The 25,418-nt window shown below is 38.5% G+C and overlaps 1 protein-coding gene across 1 annotated transcript in view; it reads right to left on the bottom strand.

Moving 5' to 3' along the window:
- The window catches only part of si:dkey-215k6.1 (transmembrane protein 132D), a 172,885-nt gene that overhangs the window by 45,914 nt on the left and 101,553 nt on the right, over nt 1-25,418 (bottom strand). Inside the window, exon 5 of the mRNA XM_055161940.1 lies at nt 14,219-14,414. Coding sequence (XP_055017915.1) covers nt 14,219-14,414 — 196 coding nt within the window. The remainder of the gene's footprint in view (nt 1-14,218; nt 14,415-25,418) is intronic.

The following is a 25,418-nucleotide window of genomic DNA, read 5'->3' as shown; positions in this document are numbered from 1 at the left end:
GAGGGTCTGACACTTGCTTGTTTCCAAGGAGATTGCTTTGCCTGGAGTGCTCCACATGGCATTAAACATGAACTTATCTTGCGTTTATTCAATCACAATCAAACCTTGAAAAACACACATTCTTACTATTATCAAGGGCAACTCTTCATAGATTGAAACTGTAACTTGCCTGCATATTTCCAAAGAGTTAAACATACTTACTGCTATTCTGTGCAACAAAGAAAATATATCTCCAAGGAAACAGTTATATAGTACACCTTCAAATCTAACAATAGGCATCAGTTCATTCAACTCTTCTCATTTAGTCTGTCCTTAACAAGCACCAGGGTCTAAACATGGCACCGATTCAGATCAATGGGCCAAGCTCAATGGCCCATGTCTCCAGATTAGCCTAGCCCGGCTAGGTACTTCTGGTGGCTCCCTGCCCAGCCTGCACAGTAGTGCTCTTTTCTCCCGTGGGCACACGCGAATGCACACAAGCGCACGCAAAGAGCATGGTCTTACATATCACGTGACCACTTTAACCAGTCAGAGCAAGAGGAGCAAGAGCAAAGCAGAACGGAGCAGAGCAGAGCTAACAATTAAAAAGCTCTTTTTAAGAAAACTGAAGGATTTTGATCTGAGAAAACATTCATGATTTAAAATAGGTAAAAATAACCACAAAACCAGACCTTTTTGAGAACTGTAGGTGCCCTGTCGGCCGAACATAAGCAGTTTGTGATTACATTGTGCTCTACGGGAAAAATCCTTCCTGGACAGGAGTTGTTTTTTTGCTGCAGTTCCAGTAAGTGCCCACTATGTCAACTCAAGACAACAAGTAGCAATACCCTATCCAGTTATTTTAATACATCCATAGTCTTGAAGCAAAAGGACATATGATTTTACACTGTAACTAACTATTACATTAATGACAAAATCAAACAAGTTTATTAGATATTAACTTTTGTGTTCAATTGGAATTTATTATGATAAATAGCAAAGTAAAAAATAAAAAAAAATCCTGTATAATAATAAAATAATGTACAAAGATGGATACATTTGTAGTTTTAGCATGAAATGAATACTGTTTTTGCACGTTTTCTGGCCTCAGTGGTATGTCTTCCATAATACAGGATGTGGTGAGAGCCATTTTGAATATTACCATTTCAAGTACATACTGCATGATGAGAGACGCCCAACTGATCACTCCAAGGCCCTGATCAGCAGCAGGTGGGTGGACAGTGGTGCCTGGGACTGGCTCACATGGCCATCAAGAGAGAAATCTGTGCATTTCTATGCATTTTAAACAAGCCAGTTGTGTCCGATGTTACTGGCAGCTCACATGGTTATATTAGCAAAAATGCACATCAATATTCTGCTGCTGTATTTTACATACAAACGCACATGTTAATATAAAGAACCCATATCACTCTATTTTCAATTTTCTATGTTATAATGTTGTTTCCTCATCAGATACATCCTTGGAGCTGTGTTTTGTTTCATTCACACATGTTTAACACACAAACCCTGCATCTCAAAAAGAAAACACTCTGTTCCACCTTGTGATGTCATGTGGTAATACAGAAACTGCTCTGCAAACATGTGTGAATGAAACAAAACATAGCTCTAGGTATGTTTCTGATAAGGTAACAACATTCTAACACCTCTAACTCAAAAGAGTAAAAAAATGCATAATATAAGACCTAAAAGTATCATTTGTGATTTTTGAGTTCCTGTTAAAGCACCATTTTGAGAACTTTTATCATTCAAAAGATACAATATTTTTGAATTCTTAAACATTATGGCAAGAGTTTCAGATTTCCATCACTTTGAAACACATGAATACTCTAAACTAGAAAAAAAAAATAATAATTAAACAGTGCGGATGCTTGCTGCCATGTTTTAAATAATAAGACCTTTTTACTTAATCTCTTCAGCAGATTCATTCAGTTCATATCCCTGGCTGGCTCACCTCTCAGTCAGGGCACTAATTGCATCTGCTAACAAGATGATAACGACTCAGAGGTTTTAAGACGTGTCCCTGCTATTGTTCTGTTCCTGGCCTTTCCCCCTTCCCTCGAGTGGATAGCAAAGGTTAATCCTGGTTACGAAGTCCCCTCCTCACAGTGTCCCTTCTCCCACCTGTACACTGCTCCTGCTAATGGAGACAAAATGAGGCGTCTTCTTCTCTGGGACAACATTTAGATTTGCCAGTGGTAATTATGTACACAGCATAATGACACAATTAGCAACAGGTAATTAGAACATGGCGCTTTTAGAGGTTTTCCTGAAATACTCTTTCTTGGAGTATAGGTAGAATAGACTTAATGGGACCACCTACACTCCCTCAATGCGTCACTATGAAATGAACAATCAATCACATTAGTTCAGATATAGCGTCAAATCAAAGGAGACTAATCGGCAAATAGAGGTACTTCACTTGGTATAGATTAAGTTCTGTGTGAGGTGAAAGTATTTAAGTTCAACTAATAGTAAAGGCTTGGAAGGAGTAATGCTTTATACTGAAAACAAAGATGCTTTTGGTAGATATATTAACTGCAAAATTTGGAAAAAAAATATATATTTTTCTTCTTTATTTCCATGATTATTTGCTTTATAGATTCTCACTGAAGGCATCAACTATGAATGACACAAATAAAATGTAGCAAAAAATAAATAAATAATAAAAATGTCTCGACCCAGACATGGCAAAACTGTGAATAGAAAAAGCTTGTCCACACTGGTAGTGTAGTATTAAACTAGAACATTTACAGTGATGATTGCACAAGTCTCCAGTGTAGCATGGTACAGGATTACTCAAGCATACATGCTTCAGTTAAAATACTAAGAGTTAAGTTTTTGTATTTTAAATATGCAAATACATTGTTTTCAGTTCTATGACATCTTCATGTGCTGATTCAGGCATAATTTTGACATTTAAAAACTCCCAACGCTCCAATGGGATTTTTCTGAAAAGAAATTCTGTTTTAGTCAAATGCTTCAATCTGCCTTTTCCAAAAGCACATGGTTATGCGCATTTATCAACAGCCACACTTCAGTGTTTGAGGTTCTAATGCTAATCTAAAATATGTTTTCCTCTCCTGACATTTCCATTTCCACTAAAATGATTACATAAGTGGTAGTAATGTACAGAGATGGAGAAAGACTGCTGTATTAGATTCAAATGAACAGTGAGGAGGGACAAAATGCATGGACAATTGTAGCAGTCAAATGGAGGGGAGGCAGAAATGATGAGGACAATTGTTGGATATGAAAACGAACACAGCCTCACACTGCGCACACACGGACGCACAGTCTTCTGAGAGCTGCACTTTCAATTTCTCCAGCTCTAATTGCATTAGAAGTGTCCCACTCTCCTCTCCTGAGCCGCGAGGACTTCCACTGGGCTATTACTCCAAAACCTCCAGCGGGTCCCTGCACTCCTCGTACTCTCTCCTTCTCTCCGCACCACTTGGACCATTTTCTCGTCTTTGTGCTGTCGTTATCCTCAATCTGTCTCCACTCTGTGTGTGTAAATGACCCCTCCCCTCCATGCCTGGGCCTTCTCCTTCCTCTGCCCATTCATTTAGGACACCATCCTCACCATGAATATTCATGATCTGATTGTTACTGGACACACGTTGTTACTGTCTTTATTTTTCACATTTTATTTCTTTGCTTCTGTAATACTTTACAGACATGTAAGTCTAGTCACCGGTGAATCACTCCATTTTCATACGGGCATTATTGACAGGTGGATTAACCATTCAGGGACACATATGGTCCATCCATATCAGAAAATAAATAAATAAATAATAAAAGAAATATATATCACAGGGGGCTGAAAAACATCACAGATTTCTGCAGCATTAATGAGCAAAGCACTAAACTTTGTTAATCTCAGGTGAGAGAAATGTCACATTGTTTATAAATGATATGTGACCACTGAAAAAAACAAAAAAAACAAATCTGATTGTACAATCATGTTTGGGTGGGCTTGCAACAGAGGGTGTGAGGGCCAGACTGATATTAATCTATATAAAAAATACCAATAAAAAATATCATTCTGGATTTGCCAGGCAAACAAATTGAGTCTCAGCTTAGTCTTAGTTTAAATTAGTCACAGGTTTTAAACACTGATTATGTCTCCGAGCATTACTTCAACAGGGAAAACACAGAATTGACTAATTTACAATAAAATAGGTCAGGTACCCCTGCTTTAAGTTAGATGAGATTCTTTCAGAAATAGTTTGCATCTTACAAACTGTGACACCTAAATCAAAATATATATTACACATGTTAAAGTATTCAGAAGTCTTGTAGATAAATGATTCTGCTTCTTATATCTAAGCCCAATCTTCTTTCACTTTTAAAGTAATTTATAAAAGTGCAGAGACATTATTACAAAGCAAGAACTCCACAGAAAACAATTTAGCTTAAAGCTGAGTGGCATTTGCATTCAGTCAGACCAATAATCCACACAGTGAAACATTTGAAACCCAGAACTTGCTCCTTATCCTCACATGGCCCGTCTGCTGCTTTATCTGAATTGGCAGTCTAATTTCTTCACATCTAAACCAACGTGTAAAGTTTTTATGTAGTTTTATAGCTTTTGTCATCTCCTGCATTCTTTTTGGACAATATATCTGTGTAAATCAGTGATACTGGGGGACAGGTCTCATATATCAATATATTTCCAGACAGATGTTTTTTATAATAATCAAATGTATAACAAACAGAGGATCAAAAAAGAAAAGTTAATTTGCATGGTTGGGACAAGATTTCATACCACAAAATCTTATGAGATTAAACTCCCATTCCCAAGATTATGCAAGATTTTTAAAATTTTGTGCAGACAAAAAGCATTAAGGGCCAGTTAGTTAGGTTTGGAGAAGATGTAGTTCCAAAAAGCAGTGCTACAATTACAGCAAAAATATTAAAATCAGTGAACTGAACCGCACAATTTCTTTAGTATAAACAAAATCTCGTCTTTTCTTGCTCTTGTGGACCCATTCTTGTGGAAACTGTATCTCATCCAGTTCTTAATAATTTGTGAATTTTACAATAACTTCACTGCAATTTGCAGCATTATAGCCTATGGAGTCTACCTCTTGCAGGATTCCTCAAACATGTGAATGAAAACATAACTTCAACTTTTAAGACTACAACATTCTGTTTACAGTATCTGTATCTGAGTACCAGTTGACCTGCCCTGTCAGTTTTACAATGCTATCAATCTAAAGAGAGAAAAAACTACAATCTAATCGACATTGAGAAGGAGAACATTTGTGTTTGAAATCAGCCAGTCGGCCATGACAGCGGTATATCTATTCAGGAATAATTAGCTCTTTCTCTAGTTTCATCAGCACACAATTGACTCTCCTGTTTCCCTTTTCCTCTTAAGCACTTCCTCTTGTACAAAGAACCAATCAGAGAAGCAAATTAAGGAGCCACTTAGCATAACTGCACAGCTCAGAGGTCCACACATACACACAGAGACCACTTCCTCCCCACACACAGGAAAAACATGTACAACTATGGCACCCAGAAAAACAAGTGTTCTCATTGTGTTTTAATGGTACAAGTGAAGCACAGCACCAGTGCAGAGCAAGAGGGGAATACACAAGCTTTAAAGGTGCGTAGTGAAGGAGATCTATATTTTTGGAACAGAGGGGGTAAACAGGATGATCAAAAGTGTAGAAGAAAAAGAGGGAAATGTTATTTATATGGATGTATATGATTCATATTAAGGATGCACCGCTTTTTCAGTTCTGATACTGATACTTAAGAATCTGCTGATACCTGATATCAACTGATACCAGTGAGAGACTGAAAATGTATTTATTTATTGACTTTACATTATGTAGCTGTTATTTATCTCTTATGCAACTACAGAACAACTTTGCAGAAATAAAAGTTCAAACATTAGAAGATGTTCTGGACTATGACCAGTAAATAGTCTTATTACATCAAATTATCTTCTCAACCATGATATCACCTTAAACAATGTTTGGAAGTCGATATCCCATCTGGTAAATTTTTCAGTATCAGCTCCCACATCCAATATCAATATAGCATTAGTGCATGCCTAATTCATATCTAGAGCCCAGTTATCAACAACAGTTACATAGTATAAATAGAGCAAAGAATCACATTTTTAATCATTATTTAGGACTTAAAAAGTTTAAACAGTATTACTAAACCAACAACCATCATTTTCCTGCCAGTAATTTCTATGTATGTCTTCTAAATTTGTAATTTTCTATATCTTAAATGGTGCAGTTGTGGGCTTAGTCACATGGGAGCTGTCCGTGGTGCTGAAATATACATTTTGAAAAAATAAATATTATACAGTATACTCAGACAGAGTGGTCAGACCCACAGATTGGTGGTTCAGTCTCGGCAAGCTCATTTGAATACTGTTTTTATGTCCATGGGCAAGACACTGGTACACTGGTGTATACGTGTGTGTGTTTTGGGGTGTGTGTGTGTGTGTGTGTGTGTGTGTGTGTGTGTGTGTGCCTGCGTGTGTGTGTGAATGGTCAGTGCCTAAAAATGCTCGAAAACGCTATATAAAAGTGAAAGTTTGACCATTTATTATTGTGAAATTATTTTAGTGTTGGACATATCCTGGGAAATGAAACCTTACTTCTACAGCACAGTTTTTCTTTTGAAAAAAGAAAGTAAATATATTGTCAAAAGGGGACAGCCAAAGACAAATCTTTTATTGTTGAAAAGTAGACAGCAGAAAGACTGTGTTGTTTTGCATCTGAGCCAGGAGACTGACATACTGCTCATTCATTTTCGAATTCACTTTAGTGGTGATACGGCTCCAATGATATTTTAGGCTGATGCTATTAAAGTCCGACATTATATTTGAAGGAACATTCTTTCTGTCATCTCTCGCTCATTGCCATATCTTTATCTATTCCTGACCCAGCTCACCACACCGCCTCTCTCCTCTGCTCTCCAAAAGATGAAACCAATTTTTCAGCCTACGCCACAGAGACAAATTACTCCTAATAATCCCTCGTTTCCTGAAGAGGGCCTTTTTCTTCTCCCTCTCGGCTCAGAGACCACAACCTTAATGGATATGTGAAATTATTAGAAAAATGTGCCCGAGCTTCGTAATGACAGCCAGTGTTCTGATTTCGATTGTGAGAGAGCTATAGCACCAGCGCTACCAATAAGCCGCTCCTGACTGGTCCGATCACAGGGGAGGAGTCTGGACCACAAACACATCAGGAAGAGCAATGGTATTTCACAGACCACGCTGAGTGCTCTTGGTGCCATTACATGTGTGATTTTTCTTTCCTTTTATTGTCACCCTGTTACACTATGAGCAAAAAATGGCGGAAAAATTGGTAGTTTTAACATTTTCTTATTTTGAATGAAATTGGGCTAAAAGGTTGCTTCAAATAAAAAAGTTGGGGTTTGAGTTTTGGCACTGGAAATTATTTCATTTTTACATCTATTTTCTGAAAACTTAGATTAAAAAAAAAATTGCCTGGAAATTGAGAATAATATCTCTCTGTATTTTTTTTATACAGATCAGTATCAGTCTGGTCCCCAGTTTTTCCAATTCGGATGGACCATGCTTGTCCTTGACTGACTAACACACCTGTCAATCACGGCCATCTGAAAACAGGGAGATTTACTGTTGACAAGACTCACATCTTCACAAATATCAGACATGGGGCAATCAAAACTAGAGTAAACAATGCCGTAACTATAAGTTTTACAAAATATTACCGTAAATTCTGGACTATAAGTGCTATGTTTTTCTTAGACTTTGAACCTTGCGGGTACTAAAACGATGCAGCTAATATATGGACGGATTATTTGTTTGGCACATTGTCCATTCATATATACGGTCTATGGTTTGGCAGAAAATGTTGCTGTCTGTGGCTGTTAACTCATGGATCTAGGGTTCACATGAAGTTGCTAAACTAGCTAGTGATATTGTCAGTGCACTCAAATAGTTTATAGTGTGTGATAAAATAAGTTATGTTAAATTAACATTAGTGAGGGGGATACGTCTTACCCGTATGCGTAAATGACGAGAAGAAACGTCTCAAACTTCAGTAGCCCCGCCTCCGAAAGCCTGAAATCTGCTTAAATCCTCCAAGACACTGACTGACATGAAGACAAGACAGGACAGAGGCTCTTGCAGGAGTCATGTGCTGTAGAGCGTGGGGAGAGACGGGGGTGATGTGCTGAGGAAGATTCTAGTTTGATTGTGTTTTGAACAGTTATTTTGCGCCTCATGCAAACACCCACCTCAGGGACAACACACAAAGAAATGCAGATGATGCGGCTTTTAAGTTAACGGTAATTGGTGTGGCTGTTGAAGAAGGAAAAAGAGCTGCTGCACGTGAGCTCGGCATCAGTGAGTCGATGGTGAGATTTTGGCAACGGCGGCGTGACAAACTAAGTCAATGCAAAAATACAACAAAAGCTTTCAAAGGCAGATGCCCTGAACTTGAAAACGCTCTTGAAGATGTGGACACCTGTAGCTTAGATTCAACGGCCTATACATGTACAATTTTAGTTAGTTTAGTTAAAATTTTGTTGATGCAGCTTATATTCAGGTGTCCTCAATAGTCCGGAGAATACGGTATGTAAAAAGAAATCCATGGCGATTGTAAACATATTTAAAGGTGCATTGTGTAACTTTTCTGGTGGAAGGTCTGTCAAATACTTTTTTCCATGGAGATGTTATTGCTTTATCTGGAATGTTTCACAGTTACAATGGCATTAAACCTTTCTATCTTCATGGAGACCAAACTAGACCAAGTTATAGGTCAGATTTGTGGAGAGGGGAACTCAATCACTGTCAGAATGCTTGTTTTTTGAGGTATATTTGTGCAGTAAAACCACCTGTAATTGAATAAATGTAAGGTAGAGCTGTTTAATGGTGACAGACCCTGAACCAAAAAGTTACATAGTGCACCCTCAATTTAGCTGGTCAAGTTAAAGATCACTCTTAAGAAAGGTTTGCAACTTATTCCAACACCATTATCAGCAAGGTTACTTTAAATTGCATTAAAGTTAGATAGGTGACAAAGTTCACTACCACACACACATTTTCCTGAGTTTACAGAGCAAGTGGAGGGTGGCTTTTTGACGTGCCGCATGGTGCACTTTTGTTGGTGTTCCTCAGATGTAAAATTGTTTAGGAGGAAGTTTTCAGAAAGTCATTACATGCTCTTTGAAGATTCCACCATGTGCAATTTTGCTTGCTTTTCGCACATTTGAAGAAGGCTCGTATAGAAGACTGTGGCTTTCATCTGACTTATTACACGGACAGACAGCACACAAAGTACCATGCGACACCCTGCACCTGTGGGTCTGCAGAGCTTGTAAACAAATCAGGAGGAAAAATGGCTCCTAATAACAGCCATTTTGATGTTTTACCCGAAGAAGAAGCACTATGTTTGTCTGCATGCAGCCGCCATTACAATAAATACCTGCAATGGCTACTTCAGTCATATACACATTCTACCCCTCTCTTTGGTCAGATGGTGGTAGGTGTGGTTGTTTATTTATAGTCTTTATTTAAGCATAAACAAACTTCAGCGGACATGTTCAGATATTAAATGTCATTTAAACATGGCAGATCTTAGTTAATAGTCCTGGCTGCACTTTCAACTCTACTGAAAGTACTATTCCATGAAGTCCCCTAAAAGCATTTATTCTGAAGTACTTATGTTATTTGTTTAATTGTTTTCAGAGAAGAAGAGGTGTGTGAATAAGGAAGCAATGAGTCAACCCATTTACTTGGAATGATCTTTCTTCTAAATATTTTTTAGTTCACAGTAGTTACTTGTTTTTGCATCTTTGTAAATGGAAGTGTAATTGGCAGAAGGTTATCTGACGTGCACCTAAAGACAGATTCATCCCATTTTTCTTGTGACAATAGACTGTATAAAAAAGTGGATTAAGGTAGTGTGACATCAGCTATAACGTTCAGCTCCAGTCAAATGAAGCTCACGAGGCTAGCAGTTATACGAGCAAATTTACAGCCGAGTTCTATATTAGGAAAAGGAATTCATTCATAGACAAAACAGCAAAATAAAAACACCTGGTAGAGTGGGTTAATACAAAGATTTTAAGATCAAGACCAGGCTCATAGCTGCAGTTGCAGAGAGAGGGGTGAAAATTTTTCAATGTAAAGATGTATGTAACTGGATGTATGTAACTGTAACTGGAAACAAGAGTCGATGGAGCCGGAAGTGCCCCAACACTCACTTCCCATGTGGTACACGACAGCTAGCGGGTTAGCTTTGTCCATTTATATATAGTGTGTCTATGGTTGAATAATCAAAAATCCTCAAAATGACGTTCATGGCAGGAAAATATTTTGTAAATGAAACCCAAATCAAGACACATCAATTTTTTTTCCTACACTGCAGCTCAGTGATTTTAGGCCGATAACTGAACTGGATGTCTTATTCATATAACGGTCCTGTTGGCAATGTAAATCTGTCTTATCTTATCCTCAATATTTTCTCAAATTTAAGATTCAGCAAGCGCTCTAATGCGCTCTTGGTAGATAGATTTAAAGACACTCCTACCACAAGGGGTCAGCAGAGGAAGATCTGCATTATCATAATCTTTAAGTCAAGGCTAAAATGTAGCCTGAATCTGACCTCTGTTTCCTGTTCTACACTTTCAAGCCTCAGTTTCCACTCCCAGGAGCCAGGACTGCTCCAGCGATTGATTACATCGAGATCCATGATTACAAGCAGTTCAAACATTTATTTAGCTACAAGCCAGCTTCGTATCCGCTGACCCCCGGCACTCCTCACTGAACTGAAAACCATTAATTATACACTTGGCTTATTTAGATTAGAAGGGGCTGAATGAGGCAAAGTACAATAATTATACAAAAAGGAAAAAAAAAACAACAACAACAACAACAAAACAGAAATCATACAGTTGATTTCAGAAATTATAGGGGTAATAATTAGAATGGGTATTTGCACTCATTGGTTGGTGCATTTGTAACTAAAGGTTGATTATATAGCTATACTGGTGAAAGGTTATTGATTTTTAAATATAGACTTTAATATTTTAAGTTTTTTTTTTTTTATGACAAAAAACAAAAACAAAAACAAAAAAAAGATAAAAAATAAATAAATAAAAAAAAAAAAAAATAAAATCCTTCCACCCCTATCTCCACACGATAATAATTGAAACTGAACACTTTAATTGAATAAATGCTAGATAGATGAGTTTAATGACACATTCCAGGCAAGAACATCTCCATGGAGACAAGCAGATGGTCAATTGCCTATCATAAAAGTTCCTAAGTGCACCATTACATTATTATTATTTTCGGGTCACCTGTAAACTACAAGATTATGACAGCGATTTCAAATAAAGGTATGGGGTTTAATAGCATACACACCATTAGTTTCCTTTGAAAACCTAACAACTTCCATCTAGAGCCTGAGCGCACGATGAAAGGCTCCACATGATGGATCCAAGGCTGCTTTTTGCCCGATGTGTGAGACAGGAGCTGCACAGACCCTGGACAAAATTGAGTTTTCTCACTGGGGCTTTGCTGTTTGAAGGAGGGCTATCAGGCCAGATTAGCTTTAGCTCACCGCTAATGGAACCCAGAGCATTTTCAAAAGCATCCTCCAACTCACTATTTTAGCTTGGGATCCTTGGATGCATTTTCAGGGCATCAGTGTTATATAACGTACACTTCATGGACTTTGAAGTTATATTTCAATTACCAAAATGTCAACGATTGTTTAAAAGAAATAAAATGACAAACTGGTACATTTTAAAGGCTAAATAAACTAATTTTTTTAAGGGTGCAATATGTAACTTTTCTAGTGGAATGTCTCCATGGAGATGCAATTGTTTTGTCAGGAATATCTCCTTAAAAGAAGCAGGTGACGCCACCAGTCCAAGCTACAGGTCAGATCTGTGAAACCCTGTATTTTTAGATGAATAAAACATCTGTGTATTGAATAAATGCAAGATAATGCCACACTGAACAATATCACCTTTCTGTGACAAGGAGATTGTGTATCCTCCTCCAGAAAAGTTACATAATGTACCTTTAATATTTCATTTTTGGCTGCTAAATATTTTTTGCATCCGTACCCACATATACGTGTTATGGAATGCAAACTCACATTACAATTAGTAACATGTCACATTATAATGAATAAATGGTCTAACTGGAACAAATCTTACAAACAAAACAAAACAAATATATGAATATTTAGTTTTTGGCAGTTTCATATTTTCAGGGCATAAATGATTCCTTATGTGTTGCAAAAGGTGAAGTCATATTTCTATTACTAAAATGTAATTATTTGCAAGAAATAAATGGAATAGCTGGTAGACATTTTAGAGGCAAAATAAACTAACGTATATATTCATATTTCATTTTGGGTTAAATAAAAAATTACAAATATTTTTAGACATCACACAGTATATTTTTTAGATTCACGTTCGGTATTTTTGTAGCGCATCCTTTTTATTCCCATGTTTTTTTAAATTGGGCTTATGTTTAATATGGCTGCAAGCAACAATAAAGCCTTGGTATTTGAATATAAATGAGTGTTTAGAAAGGCAAATATCTCACCAGGACACAGCGGGACACCTGGAAATCTCTAGAAAACTATAATCTTCTACGTGTGTGTATTTGAGTAGAACTGTGATTGTCATTTGCATCTGCTTGTGTTGTGTGTGTGTTGTTGGTGTGATTGCGTGTCATTTGCAGACGCACGGGGGAGGAGCCTGTTGTGCGAGCATGTCCGGGGGGCTTGTCTCCATGTGGGGGGCAAACACCTGACCTTTGGAGCTTTGATCACCCCGCAGTCTCCCAAGTGTCACAGGTGGGAGCAGGGGAGGTGAAGGCAGCTACTGAATACATGGCGCTCGTTTCATTTATTGTTATTTGTTTATTATTTCAATATTTTACCAGATAAGTCAATTGAGAACACCTTCTCATTTGCAGTGACGACCTGGCCAAGACGTCGTCATTATTGATAATTTGCAGTGACATCAAACTAAGGGTGTTCTACATGTATATGCATTGGCAGAATGCTCAACAGTTACCACGGAGACACAATGCACCGAGTAGCAAACAGAACCAAATACATTTTAAGATCACCTGAAAAACTCCAAATCCAAAGTGGATTTAAACAGCACATTTTCAGATTTTCAGGAGCCTCTGATCAATAAGAGTGGTCATATTCCTGTTTAGGAGTTTGATTTTCAACAAAATGTTAGAGTGACTGACGGAAAAACTGTTGCCTGATGCTATCTAACTTGCGACTGTAATTTTACGTGTGTAAGAGTTGTTTAACAGTACAAATCAGCTCACTTGTTGTAGTTCCAACCAAGTCAGCGCTTTCTGGTCAGACTATGTTAAAATTAAGTTAAGTCTAACTTCAGTAACAAAGCTTCTAACAGAGCAGTGCTTTTGGTTTAGCTTCTCACTCCCAGGGAATGTTGATGACATCAGCTGCAAAGTATCAATATATGACTTCTTACATTGGGATTACTATTAAGGCATTGTGAGTATGGGACCCTTTTATGACCCACTGTCCTCAAAACATGCATTAGTAACAGTAAAATTGGTTTTATTGACGATGCGACTCTGCTAATGTAATGTTTTCCATCTGAAATGCACTGACACAAAGACCTCATTTGGAACATCAATACTGAATGTCATATTTCTGACGTATGCTGTATACTATATTTAAATGTGAAAGTGTATTGATTCTATCCTTTTTACGTGAAATGTAATATACACTTTATGGCTTAAAGTTCATTCAGCTCACTGAATACTACTCCTGAACGAGAAGATTAACCAAATTTCATGTTTCTTTGTTTTTTTCTTCAGTGATGTTAAAGTTCCTATATTACACAAAATTTATTCTTGCAAGCTTTAAGCCATGTTAGAATGCTATTACCTCATCAAAAACATGCCTGTCTACATCTCCAAAGCTCAAAATGCTTGTTACACCTTGTGGATATACCTGCAACCTGGCCTTGTGGTGTTATCTGTCTATTAAAATAAATAAGAATGAATGAAATTCTATAGAATATTCACGTAAAGCAAGGCCATATACACAAAGACACAGGGTTATTTATAGTGCATCTTATAATTAAAAAGAATATCAGCCAGCCTACTCACAGATTCATTAAGTGAGTCATATTTTGTTATATTGTGTGTATTGTATTATTGCATGTATTTTTCCCATACCTCAGCCAGTGGCACAATGCCCTGTATGTCTACGTCGGTGATGTAGAGATGGGAGACTTTGTCCGCCTGCCTGGCTGTGGCGGGGGTGTCTGTGGGGTACTCCGTGTTCCAGTGCAGGGTCTGGGTGAATACCATGGTTATCACGTTATCCACTTCAAACTCCAGCTGCATCACTTCATACGATGGACTGTCCAACCTGTGAAGACGACATAACAGATCCATGTATTGATTCGATCTGGTGCATTTAAAATAGTGAGGCAGATCTATAGACACAATGTAATATCAATGCAAATGGTTTATTGATTTAAGGGACATGGTTACTACACATGTTTTTATGGGCCAGAATTCAGTGTGTGTGTTTGGGTGGATGTGGTTGGTCGGGAGGCTGTAAAACTACAAAAAGCATTTCATTTTGTCAGCGCTTTTATTTAAGTGGAAATTCAGTTTAGTTTTACAAAAAAAATGTTTTCTACTTTAGATTTTTAGTTAAGCAAAATATAATGTAACATGAAGTGGTGTCTGTAACTGTTTAAATGTTTAAGAATAAGAGTTATATGTTAATTTTGTTAAAGAAGACCTATTGTGCTTGTGCCTGTTTGTGCCCGTTATAATCTATGACACCTGCGAACAACTGCTATAATTTAGATATAATTTAGACATTTAAACATCGTAAACAAAACTAGTCCGCTGACTTCCGTGGTAAAACGTCATCACAACAAAGAGCTGAACAGCTGTCAGCACATCCCATCATGCTGCACATCACATTAACAGGCTGCCAATTTTCTTTCATTTGTACCAAAATGGCTACACAATGCTGCTGAATTCTACACGTATCACTGATTAAGAAAATAAAATTGGAGAACGGAGTAAGTACGGAGCAGTGGAGGTGTACCTTTGTCTCTGAAAACGAAGACTGAGCCACAATATGGCATTTTGAAACATTTGTGAATCACTCTAAATACAACTTTGGATAAGGGGAAATAACTATAATATGGTTATACGCTGATTTAGCGTAATAGGCCCGCTTTAATATATTCTTTTTTGTTTTATCTTTGTGCATTATGACAAAAAATAATAGCTGTCACTGTCACTAGAAAAGTATATATAGTCTATCATATGTTTAGACAACCACATTTTTTCTCATTTGTATTTAATCATATTGCACTGGTATTAGACAACAACACATTGGCTATATGAAAATAAGCCACTCACTTAGCATGCAGAGGTTCAAGAAACATCAAATGGGGCATTGTAATACTGTGTAAAAGTGCAGAAAATTGAAGCTAAAGGAAAGTGATAGTAGTACCACCGAAACTGCTTTTGGCGCTGCTCTAAAACAAACATTATTATGAAAAAGTGTCTGTTGCCGAGTGTGACATCTCAAGAGTAAAAGCTACACAGTAAGTCTAATAACAGCTCTATCTGAAATGTGACACTACATTTTCCTCGGTCAAGATAGCGCTGAAATATACCCACTTACAGTTCTCTGTGAGTGCAACAAAACAGGTCTCCCGGGTAGGCCTGTGCAGATAAGCACACTGCCTGCTCTGGAGCTCGTTCAAGACATGTCCAAAATGTGAGAATCATTTCAATTCACTATGAGCAATGCAGTTGAAAGGGCCCATATTAGGATATTTTCTGTTGCGTGTTATAATGTTGTTTAATCTTCATAAACATACCTGAAGGGTTCCATTGTGTTTTTAAACTCCGCCCACCTTCAAGTGGCTTTGCACCTTGTTTACAGTACGATTTCAAAGTTAGTTATGGAATTAATATATTATATGTCATACATGCTGCCCATGTCTACCAGGAAGAATAATAATAAAACAATTAAAAAAATATTAATTATGTTTTAGTGAAGTGAGTAGTCTAACCTGTCATATGCATTCTGTATCAGCTATAGTGAAATCTCCTCTGGAAAAATATATGGTATGATTTTTTATTGCTACATTTTGACCACATATACAGAGACACAGAGATTTAGGAGGTCAAAGGTCATGACAAAGCCAATTACAGAAGGTCATTTCTATCCATTTGAGTGAAAAGGAGTCTGAGGAGATGGGTGGACCTTGTGTTACACTGTCAGATTAAAGAGAGAAAAGTGATAGGTGTCAGCTTCATTTGACCCCTGCCCCTCCTCCTCCAGCCTGTTTATGTCTACTACACATTTGGGCTGTTAGACACATGGTAACTTCATACCAAATGTAAAATCAAGTATTTAGTGTATAAACTTTTGTCACCTTTTATATTATTTTGGAGAATCAGCAAATAGGTATCAGCACTATGCACATGTTTGTTTGTTTTTTCCTTTTTATTGGTGGAGTTTACTAGTTTAATTATTAATACTGTGTGGACCTAAGGAGTACATTTGGAACAGCTTCCTGCTGGGAAGAAATAATTACTGCAGAAGTGTTGCTGGCAAAGATCATATCTCTTCTTTGTGTGACACAAATTACATGTGTTCTTGTTGTTGCTGAGCATGCACTGTTCAGTACTACACACTATGCCATTATGCCAGGAATGTTACACTGTATGGCATTACATGTGTATGGCCCATTGTATGGTAAATTACAGGTCAGATCTGTGAAAAGACAACTCTGCTCACAGAATGCATTAATGAATTGTAAAGTATTTTGTGCTATATAAATATGTAATTAAATGCAAGACACATAAGTTTACAGACAAAGCAGTAAGATCTACATACAGACAAGCTTTTAGCTTTTTTGGCTATTGGCCAGGGTTTTTGGTACAAAGCCCTCTACCAGAAAAAAACAAACAAAACTTTGTGCACCTAATGACAAGGACTTCTCTTGTTTGATATGTTCCTGTGTACACAACAGTAATAATGCACCATCAAAACATCAACTATCAGGAATCTCCTGGTAACCCTCAGTCATAAAAGAGCACTCAGAACTATTATGAAAGATTACATTTTATTTCAGAGTGGTGACCTAAACGTTTTCCTGCTGGTACTATCCGTGACAGGACCAAAGGATGAATGCCTGGCTGAAGGACATCACAAAAGAGTTGCTTCTTTCCTCTGACTCTGTTTCTCTGTTGTTGAACCCCAGAGAATGCCCCCCTCATATTTCTAAAAGCGCAGCCCTGTGAACTACAGCGTTTGGACACATACACACTCCTCTGTCACGCTGGCTCGCTGTACCTGTCTCTCACACCCCAGCACATACACGCATCCCCCACCACTCGAACACATGCATACAAAGAACCACAGAGTATTCAGGTGCAGTGTAATCGCTGGAGCCGAAAAAGCAATGTGTCTACAGTGACAGGTTCATTCAGGTGTTAGCCCCATCCGAACCGCAAGGGCTCCAAAACAATATTACTCTGCTCCCCAGTGCATACATGTACACACATTGTTAAAAACGGATAGCAAAAGTTCACTATTTTTGAGGCCTGAGGTAGAAAGGTGCAGTGTTATTGTTGGCCTGCTAGAGTCCATTTTGTTTGGTCAGAGGGAGCATTTAGTGGGTCATATACTGCAGTGTCACCTGACCTAGATTGGCAAACTCAGACAAACATATTAGTGGTCATAGGAAAATCAGTGTATTGATAGTGCAAATCTGTGTTAATGTAATACTGTACTCAACCTGTCACATAATGTAACAGTCATTCTTCACTTCACTGTGGCCCGGTTTACATGATGCACGTGACTGTGCATTCAGATAAAATAGAAAGAGTAGAAACAAGATTTTAAAAATAGCTACACTTTTTGCCTTTTAGAGGTCCTATATTACACAAACTTGATTCTTGTGAGCTTTTAAATCATGTTATAATGTTATTAGTTCATCAAAAACATTCCTGGAACCTGGAGTAGTGTTTTGTTTCAATCGCACATTGAGTATCCTGCATTATTAGTCTGTGCACATCTCCAGAGCTCAAAATGCTCTGTGAGGTCATGAAGTGGTCATTTTCAGATTAACAGCTATCTTTTCACATTTGTTCAGAAAAATGATAGGCAATTCCAGGGCTGAAATCATCCAAATGACACTAGTGAAAGAGTATGAAGTTTCAAAATACAGTGGAGCACTTCCTATTTTACCAAAGGACATCACAAGGTGGAATTGAGTGTTTTGCCTTTGAGAGAAGAACTCAGTCATGTCATATGCAGGGTTTCTGTATTAAACATGTGTGAATGAAACAAAAGACTCCATGGTTGATGAGGAAACAACATTATAACATACACCAGAAAATAGAGTAATATAGGCCCTTTAAAGCAACTTTGGGCTTAAGATAGAGAGTCAAAGTTTTCAATACTAATACTAATACTAATAATTATACTAATACTAACACAGCGTTGTACAATCCCTTGCAAAAATGCAGTAATTTTGTCCTGCAGTTAATCTCTGTTTTGATATGGGCCTAGTGATATTCTACTTAAAACGACTGCCCAGATTTAAAGATAGACTGTTGGCAGCTGTGAGGGACTTTTGAGGCTAACCACCGTGGCTCTGCACAGGCATGATCGACTCATTATCTCTGCTCATCTCTCCAGCATCAATTAAAGCATTTAGTTTGAGGTTTGGGTCCAATCTGGTCAAATTCAGTTTGCAGCTTCACAAATACACATCAGGATCCTGCTCTGTGACCTTTCAGCCTCACTGTAAGCCTACCTGCTTGTACAGCACCATTAGTCTGACCTTTACACTCTAGTCATCGGTATCGTGGCCCTTCACAGGGAACCTGCTCTGTCTGCAATCACAAGATGTTACAAAAGTCTAGGAACTTATATATAGCCTATGTGGTTTTCCCAGAGCTCAGACAGACTAACTTCTGTGACAAGAGACCTCAATATGCAATGTGTCTGATTAATTTTAAAATGGCTATATACCATTTAGTACTTGCTGTGCGGAAGAGCAGTTGGCCATTCAAAAATATCTTCACTGATATCAATAATGATTTGGTATTAAATAAATGAACAAATAAACACACTAACTAAAGCAAAATCCACATGGAGTCACATAAAAGAGTAGCCATGCCTCGTGTCTCTGCTGTGTCCTTGTGAGTCACCTGTAGTTCAGAGCACAGAATCCTTTTAACTGAATCCTTCTCACACACAGTTACTACTTATGATGGCCTTGTGTCTGAGTACATCTCCAAGGAGCTGTCCATCTTCCCATTACACCTTTTCACATCCTAACCCACTTTACAGGTACGCACTTCCTGGTTACATCGCTGCCAGAGGAATGACGCAATGAGCCACTGTTAACTGAGGTCAAACACACTTCATTTTCACCATATTAAGCAATCTCAAATGGAAAATCATGATTCATTTCGGTAGAGTGCTCTGCTCCATTGCCTCCCTGTGGAGCTCTACTTACTGAAAAATGAATAAGTTGAAGACTGAAGTAAAAATAAATAGTAGACAGGCATTTGATTGGACGTTTTTTTAAATTCAGAAAATCTCAACATTCATCACTTGATACAAATATTTGTCATGTTTAAAAAAGCTAGTAAAGGGATTTAATGAAGTGTAAGTAGTGCTACTGTGTAATTAGAATTATTCAAGTAATTTGCATATGCATTGTGTAACTTTTCTGTTGGTTGGGTCTCCACCTACTTGTTGCCATGGAGATTTTATTTTAATTTACTTTGGGATTAAATATATGCATCTCTGTAAAGAGAAGAAAATAACGCAACCACACCAAATTAGAGATCCATGCAACTTCACTCACTTTCTTAAAGGTTGTATAGAGGATTTTCCAAGGAACGAGAAATCCAGCGACTGTTTGTCCTTTTTCAAATGTTGCGCATGTGTGAAACCACCCCCCCTCCCCTACAGCTCCCTACGTAGAAACGCCTCCTCCCGCCTCCTCGTTACGCCAGAAACAGGTTTGTAAACAACTAACTACAGTGTTGGTTAGGCAAGGCGGAGAAGTGTGGAGCGGGGGGAGCGGGTGTGCGGACATTTCGTTCGCGGACGAGAAGTGAGGAGCAGGGAGAAGAGCGGAGCAGGGAGAGGAGAGAGAGAGGAGAGGGGAGCGGTGCGCGGAGATTCTGTGCCCGGAGAAGTGAGGAGCAGCGGGAAGAGCGGAACGGGCAGCGGGGACAAGAGCAGGAAAGGGTGCAGAGAAGGGTGCGCGGAGATTCCGTGCGAATGAACTAGCTACAACACGCAGCAGCAAGCGGACTCTTTCTTTGCCTTGAAAATTATGTTTTCAGACATAGGATATCGCTTTCGTGTCCTGAAAAACGTTTGACTAGCTCTTGGAAATAAAGTACGTTTTCATAATAAGCAGAAGTGACCTGTCCAGGAGTAATTTGGCGACCAATGCGTCAGTCTTTAGACCCTGCGTCTGCTTCAGTTGCGCCATCGCTGGAATGAATCTTCAAGAATCACCTTAGTTTGGCTTCGCTGCTTTTCCCCTTGTCTTCTTCTTTCAGCGACCTCAAAAACGGACTTTCTTTTGCGGCTAACTGCTCCTGGATTCTTGTCGCCATTGCAACAAACTTTGTGCGAACTGCGAGGAAGATATAGGTAAAAAAAAGCCGCTAAGAACTGTTGCGTTGGTGGAGTAAACAGCGTCTGTGCGTCTGTGCGTCTGGACTGCGTGACAGGCGTACGTAAACCACGTACCGGCGGCGCACAGGCAAGTCAGTTACGCTAGAAACGTAGGGAGATTGATTGACAGCCTGTCAGCTAACAGATAACGAGGCAGTGTCGTTATCTATTGGCAAATGTTTAGCCCCACCACGTCCAGAGTTGATTAATTTTTATTCTCTTTTTTTGGTCATCATAATTACAAGGCTACTGCACCTCTATAATGCTATCATTGACAACTTGAAACAAAAAAAAAACAAAAAAAAAATCCTCCATACAACCTTTAAACAACTGTAATTAGAAACATACAAGATGGACATGTTTAATAACATAAACCTCCTTGGAGGTTTCAAACCCAACACCACAGAAGCTAGGCATACATACCTTAAGGTGTATTATACAATGGGTACTTCATGTATATTTTTGAAGAATAAAGGACACAATATATATCTAGTAAAAGGACAAGATCTCACAAAATGAAAATGGCAAAGGATTTTGTGCAGCACTACTGAAAAAGGGATACAAGTTATGATATCACAACATGACAAAAGCAAAAGGTTTCCACTGTTTGTCCACATCAGAAGTGGCTCAATCACACTCACTTTGGCACTGTGGTCGGAGCAGGAGGACAGCTGTCTCTTCAAAGGCTGCAGTGGAAAAGTGCTGGCCTCAGGAGACATTCAAAGGACAACAGAACGCACACAGATACACACATATGCACACACCACACACACACACACACACACATACCCATACACCCACACACACAGACACACAGACATGCACCGCTGGCAACCAGAGAGCAGCTATCCCCAGGGAGAACACAGCCAGCAGAGGAAACGTGCAAGGAGCCATTTTTCAGGTTTTGCTGCAAGGAAGTTGTCACTGTGAGCAGTTCACCTGAGCATCCACAAGGCCAGTGGTGACGGGAGCAGGGGGGCGGGGGGACCACAGAGAGGTCGAGAGAGGGAGGGGTGGCTATGGTAAAAGGGTGAAGAGAGAGAACGAATGATATGAATGGTTTGACTGACATTCTTTGATGATTAGGTACGGTAAGGTACTATTTTAATTATTCATAATATCATATGAAGTTATAGCTATAGTATTTGCCCCCACTGGTTTAAAAATGTAATCACAGCTAAACATATTTGGAACAACATTAATGGCCATTTCAGAGAGTGCCCTTTTGAGTTCACTATAAACTTCTAAATCTGCCAACTAAAAGTGAGAAGCTCATTCTGTATTCTGATTGGACAGTTGACTTGAAAATCAAAAGATAAAATGTAAACACTAACAACTTCACTTCAAATATTATCACTGTATTTAACGGTGCACTTTGTAACTTTTCTGGTGAAGAGTTCACCACCTGCTCATCTGCTTGAAATGTGATTGCTATATCTGGAATGTGCCAGTATGGCATTAAACATACCAGGATTTCATTTGTTTCATTTCTGACCAGAGACTTGGCCTGCTAGCCTCACCTGCTTGTCTCCAAGGAGATAAATAAGTTTAAAGCTATACTGTGATCCTCATTCAGAAAAGGTTACTACAGGGCAAGCTTTGTAATTACCATTCTTTATAATAGAATGAGACAGGTACAGCTATGTACAATTACAAGCACAGCCACAATGCAAAAGTCTACTCAACTATAGCATCCAACAAGGCCATGACCTCCAGGCATGATAGAATATTGTATTTATTCAGCTGCGCTTCTCTAGCCAAAGGTCAACCCACAACTGAAAACCACTGTCAAGGCAGAGACCGAGGCTCACCACTGATAACAAGAAAACCGTTGTGGCTAATGTAAATTGGTTGGAGCTACAATTAATTTAAGTGAGCTGTGCTTCCCTCACACTGCACCCTCTCTGACAGGCTCTGAGCAACTAAACAACAATGAAAAAGTCATTTCATTTCAAAACAATGATAGCGTTGCATTGTTTTGAGCCCCCCTTTAGCTTTATTAGCACTGTTGAATTTAAACAAGGATTAATGGGTGAATGTTGAATACTGCTAGCCTGCAATATAAGGGCACGGGTATTCTCTTTGCAAGTCATGAAACCTCAACATTTACTGCGATTTGGATGACAGTGGCACATGGGTGCACTTTGAGGAAAATAATAAAAAATGTGGATAATATCACAAATAAAAAGAGACAGGCCTAAACTCTGACAAGGTTCCAATACAGGCTTGGAGAAACTGTGCATATCATTCTATTTGTATTCCTCTCTTTAAAAGGTAAAACGTTTGAGTAATACTTTATTATTGATCTACATCTCTTAAAATCAAAATGCTCTGTTCTACCTTGTGATGTCATGAAGTGGTAGTTTTCAAGTTAACACCTGATTTTATTATTGTATTACCACACGACATAATAAGGTAAAACACAGCGTTTCCTATAACAACATAGATCAGAAAATAGCATAATATGGGCCGTTTAGTAATTGGAATGAAATAATGTGAAACTGTGCTCTAAAAATAAACTTGCCTTGCCATCACAAGTTATCAGCCAGTATAGCAGCCCCAACTGTCTGTCCCAGGGCAGCTATGGCTACAAACATATCTGAACATCAAATACATAAAATAAAATGGGCCTTGCACCTGGATTGAGACCATGTCCATTCAAACCATGTCAGAATTCTGTTTGTTTTTATCAGGAGCTTTCTATTCATCCAATCTAATCCCATAAGTGCCACTCCACCAGGCCAGAGATTATTATTATGACGCAGAAAAGCAAACATTTCTAGCATCTCTATTTCCTCTCCTTTCTTCTTCTCTTCTTTTGTTTGAGGATGGATATTGGACTTGTGCATCATTTTGCGCTTGTATCATCAGCACCTCCTCCCCCCACACACACATACATACACACACACACATACATACACACACACACATACACACACACACACACACACACACATGCACAGACAGTAGTTCTGGCGTAATGGCCTATTCCCTGACCATAGAGGTATGATTGCACTGTATATGCTCCAACCACCCACTGAGCCCTCTTCCTTCTCTCTGCGTCTCCCTCATTGCTACCTCCTACCACGGAGTTGTCATTTTGGAAATTTCTTCCTAAAAACAGGAAGCACACAAGCGTAGCATTTCGGCATGAGGTCCGCAAAGGGGGACAAACACCGGGAACATACAAATGCTTTTATAAGGCGAGCTCCTGGCTGCGTTTGGGGATACATATTTAAAGTGCTCCTCGGGAAACAAGAAACATATATAAACTAAAGTTGATATTTCATCTTGCATTAGGGTAAAAATAGAAGTTAACACAATTGTAGAAGTTTTGCTGTTTATTTTTTTTATTTTATTACATAACTTTGTTGAATGATCAGTCTGTATGAGTCTTCTATTTATTCAGTCAAATTTTTTTGCTGAGCACCTGTGCATTCTATTTTTAGCCAACAGGATTTCTATTAGTCGGCTTTTTTGTTGAAAACACTTAAACAGGACCATGTATTGATCACAGGCTCTTGAAAATGTATTTTGTATTTTTTGAGTTTTCAGACAATCTAAAAACATTGTTGGTGCAGTTTGCTCATATGCGCATTGTGTCACCAAGGAAGCTGATGAACATTCTGCCATGCACATACAGGTAGAACACCCCCAGTGCAATGTCACTACAAAGTATCTATTACTGAACCAAAAAACAACATGTTATCTGATGAATATATATTGATACAACAAAAACTACACTAGATACAGCTTGTCCATCCCGCTTTATTCGCCCATAGACAAGAACATTTGTATCTTTGACTTTGCTTTTGTCGCCTTGTAAATAATTGAAGTACATGGAGGACAGAGGGCAGCGAGCTCTTACAAAAGAGAGGGAGCTCGTGAACAGAAGCGGATAAAGGGCCACTATCAGTCGACAAATAAGTACATGATAACGCACAGGCAGATAAGATGGACCGCGGAGGACTGGACAGGCCAAGCGCGATACAGAGACAAAAGACAAGTCTGACTCAATGAATGGAGGAGATACGCAGTGGGATTCCTCTCATCGCAGTAAGGGCCTGCCACATTAAACTCCATTGATCTCCTGTATAATCTCTATGACAACGAGCTGCTAACAAGTAACTTTCCACTCTTCATCTGCACATATCCCCAAAGATCTCATTTACATTCATTACCTCGCCCAACCCTATACTACTATATGTAGAGGAGCTTAGAAATTCTGATAGTGACAGACTGAAGGGGCGTAGTTTAAAAGGATTTCCAGACAGCAGATGACATTTTGTAACAAAGTGCGTCTCTCGTTGTTAATACTTGAATGATGAGAGGAGATTAGAAGCTTTTTGGGGATGGTACAAGGAAACTGTAGGTGATAAGATGTGCAAAGATTACTAATCCATAGCACACAAGATAGAGATTTGGTTATAAGAAAAGTATAACATTACAATTGCCTGATAGTGAATTTTGCTTAAGATTTGTAAAACGTTTTCAAACTTACAGGTTAATCTAAAACATCATCTCGGGACAAGATAAATTGCGATAACACTTTTTTGATGCAAAGAAAACCAGGTTAAAGGTGCACTGCGTAACATTTCTAGTTGATGGTCTGCCACCTGCTTGTCTCCATGGAAATGTTGTTGCTTTGTTTAGAATGTTCCACAATATAGATGAAACTGA

This window comes from Boleophthalmus pectinirostris, unplaced genomic scaffold, assembly GCF_026225935.1.
Source record: "Boleophthalmus pectinirostris isolate CB_2022bp ecotype Guang Dong unplaced genomic scaffold, ASM2622593v1 HiC_scaffold_4, whole genome shotgun sequence".
NCBI lineage: Eukaryota > Metazoa > Chordata > Actinopteri > Gobiiformes > Gobiidae > Boleophthalmus > Boleophthalmus pectinirostris.
The sequence above is the reverse complement of the archived record's forward strand: the minus strand, read 5'-3'. Positions and strand labels throughout refer to the sequence as shown.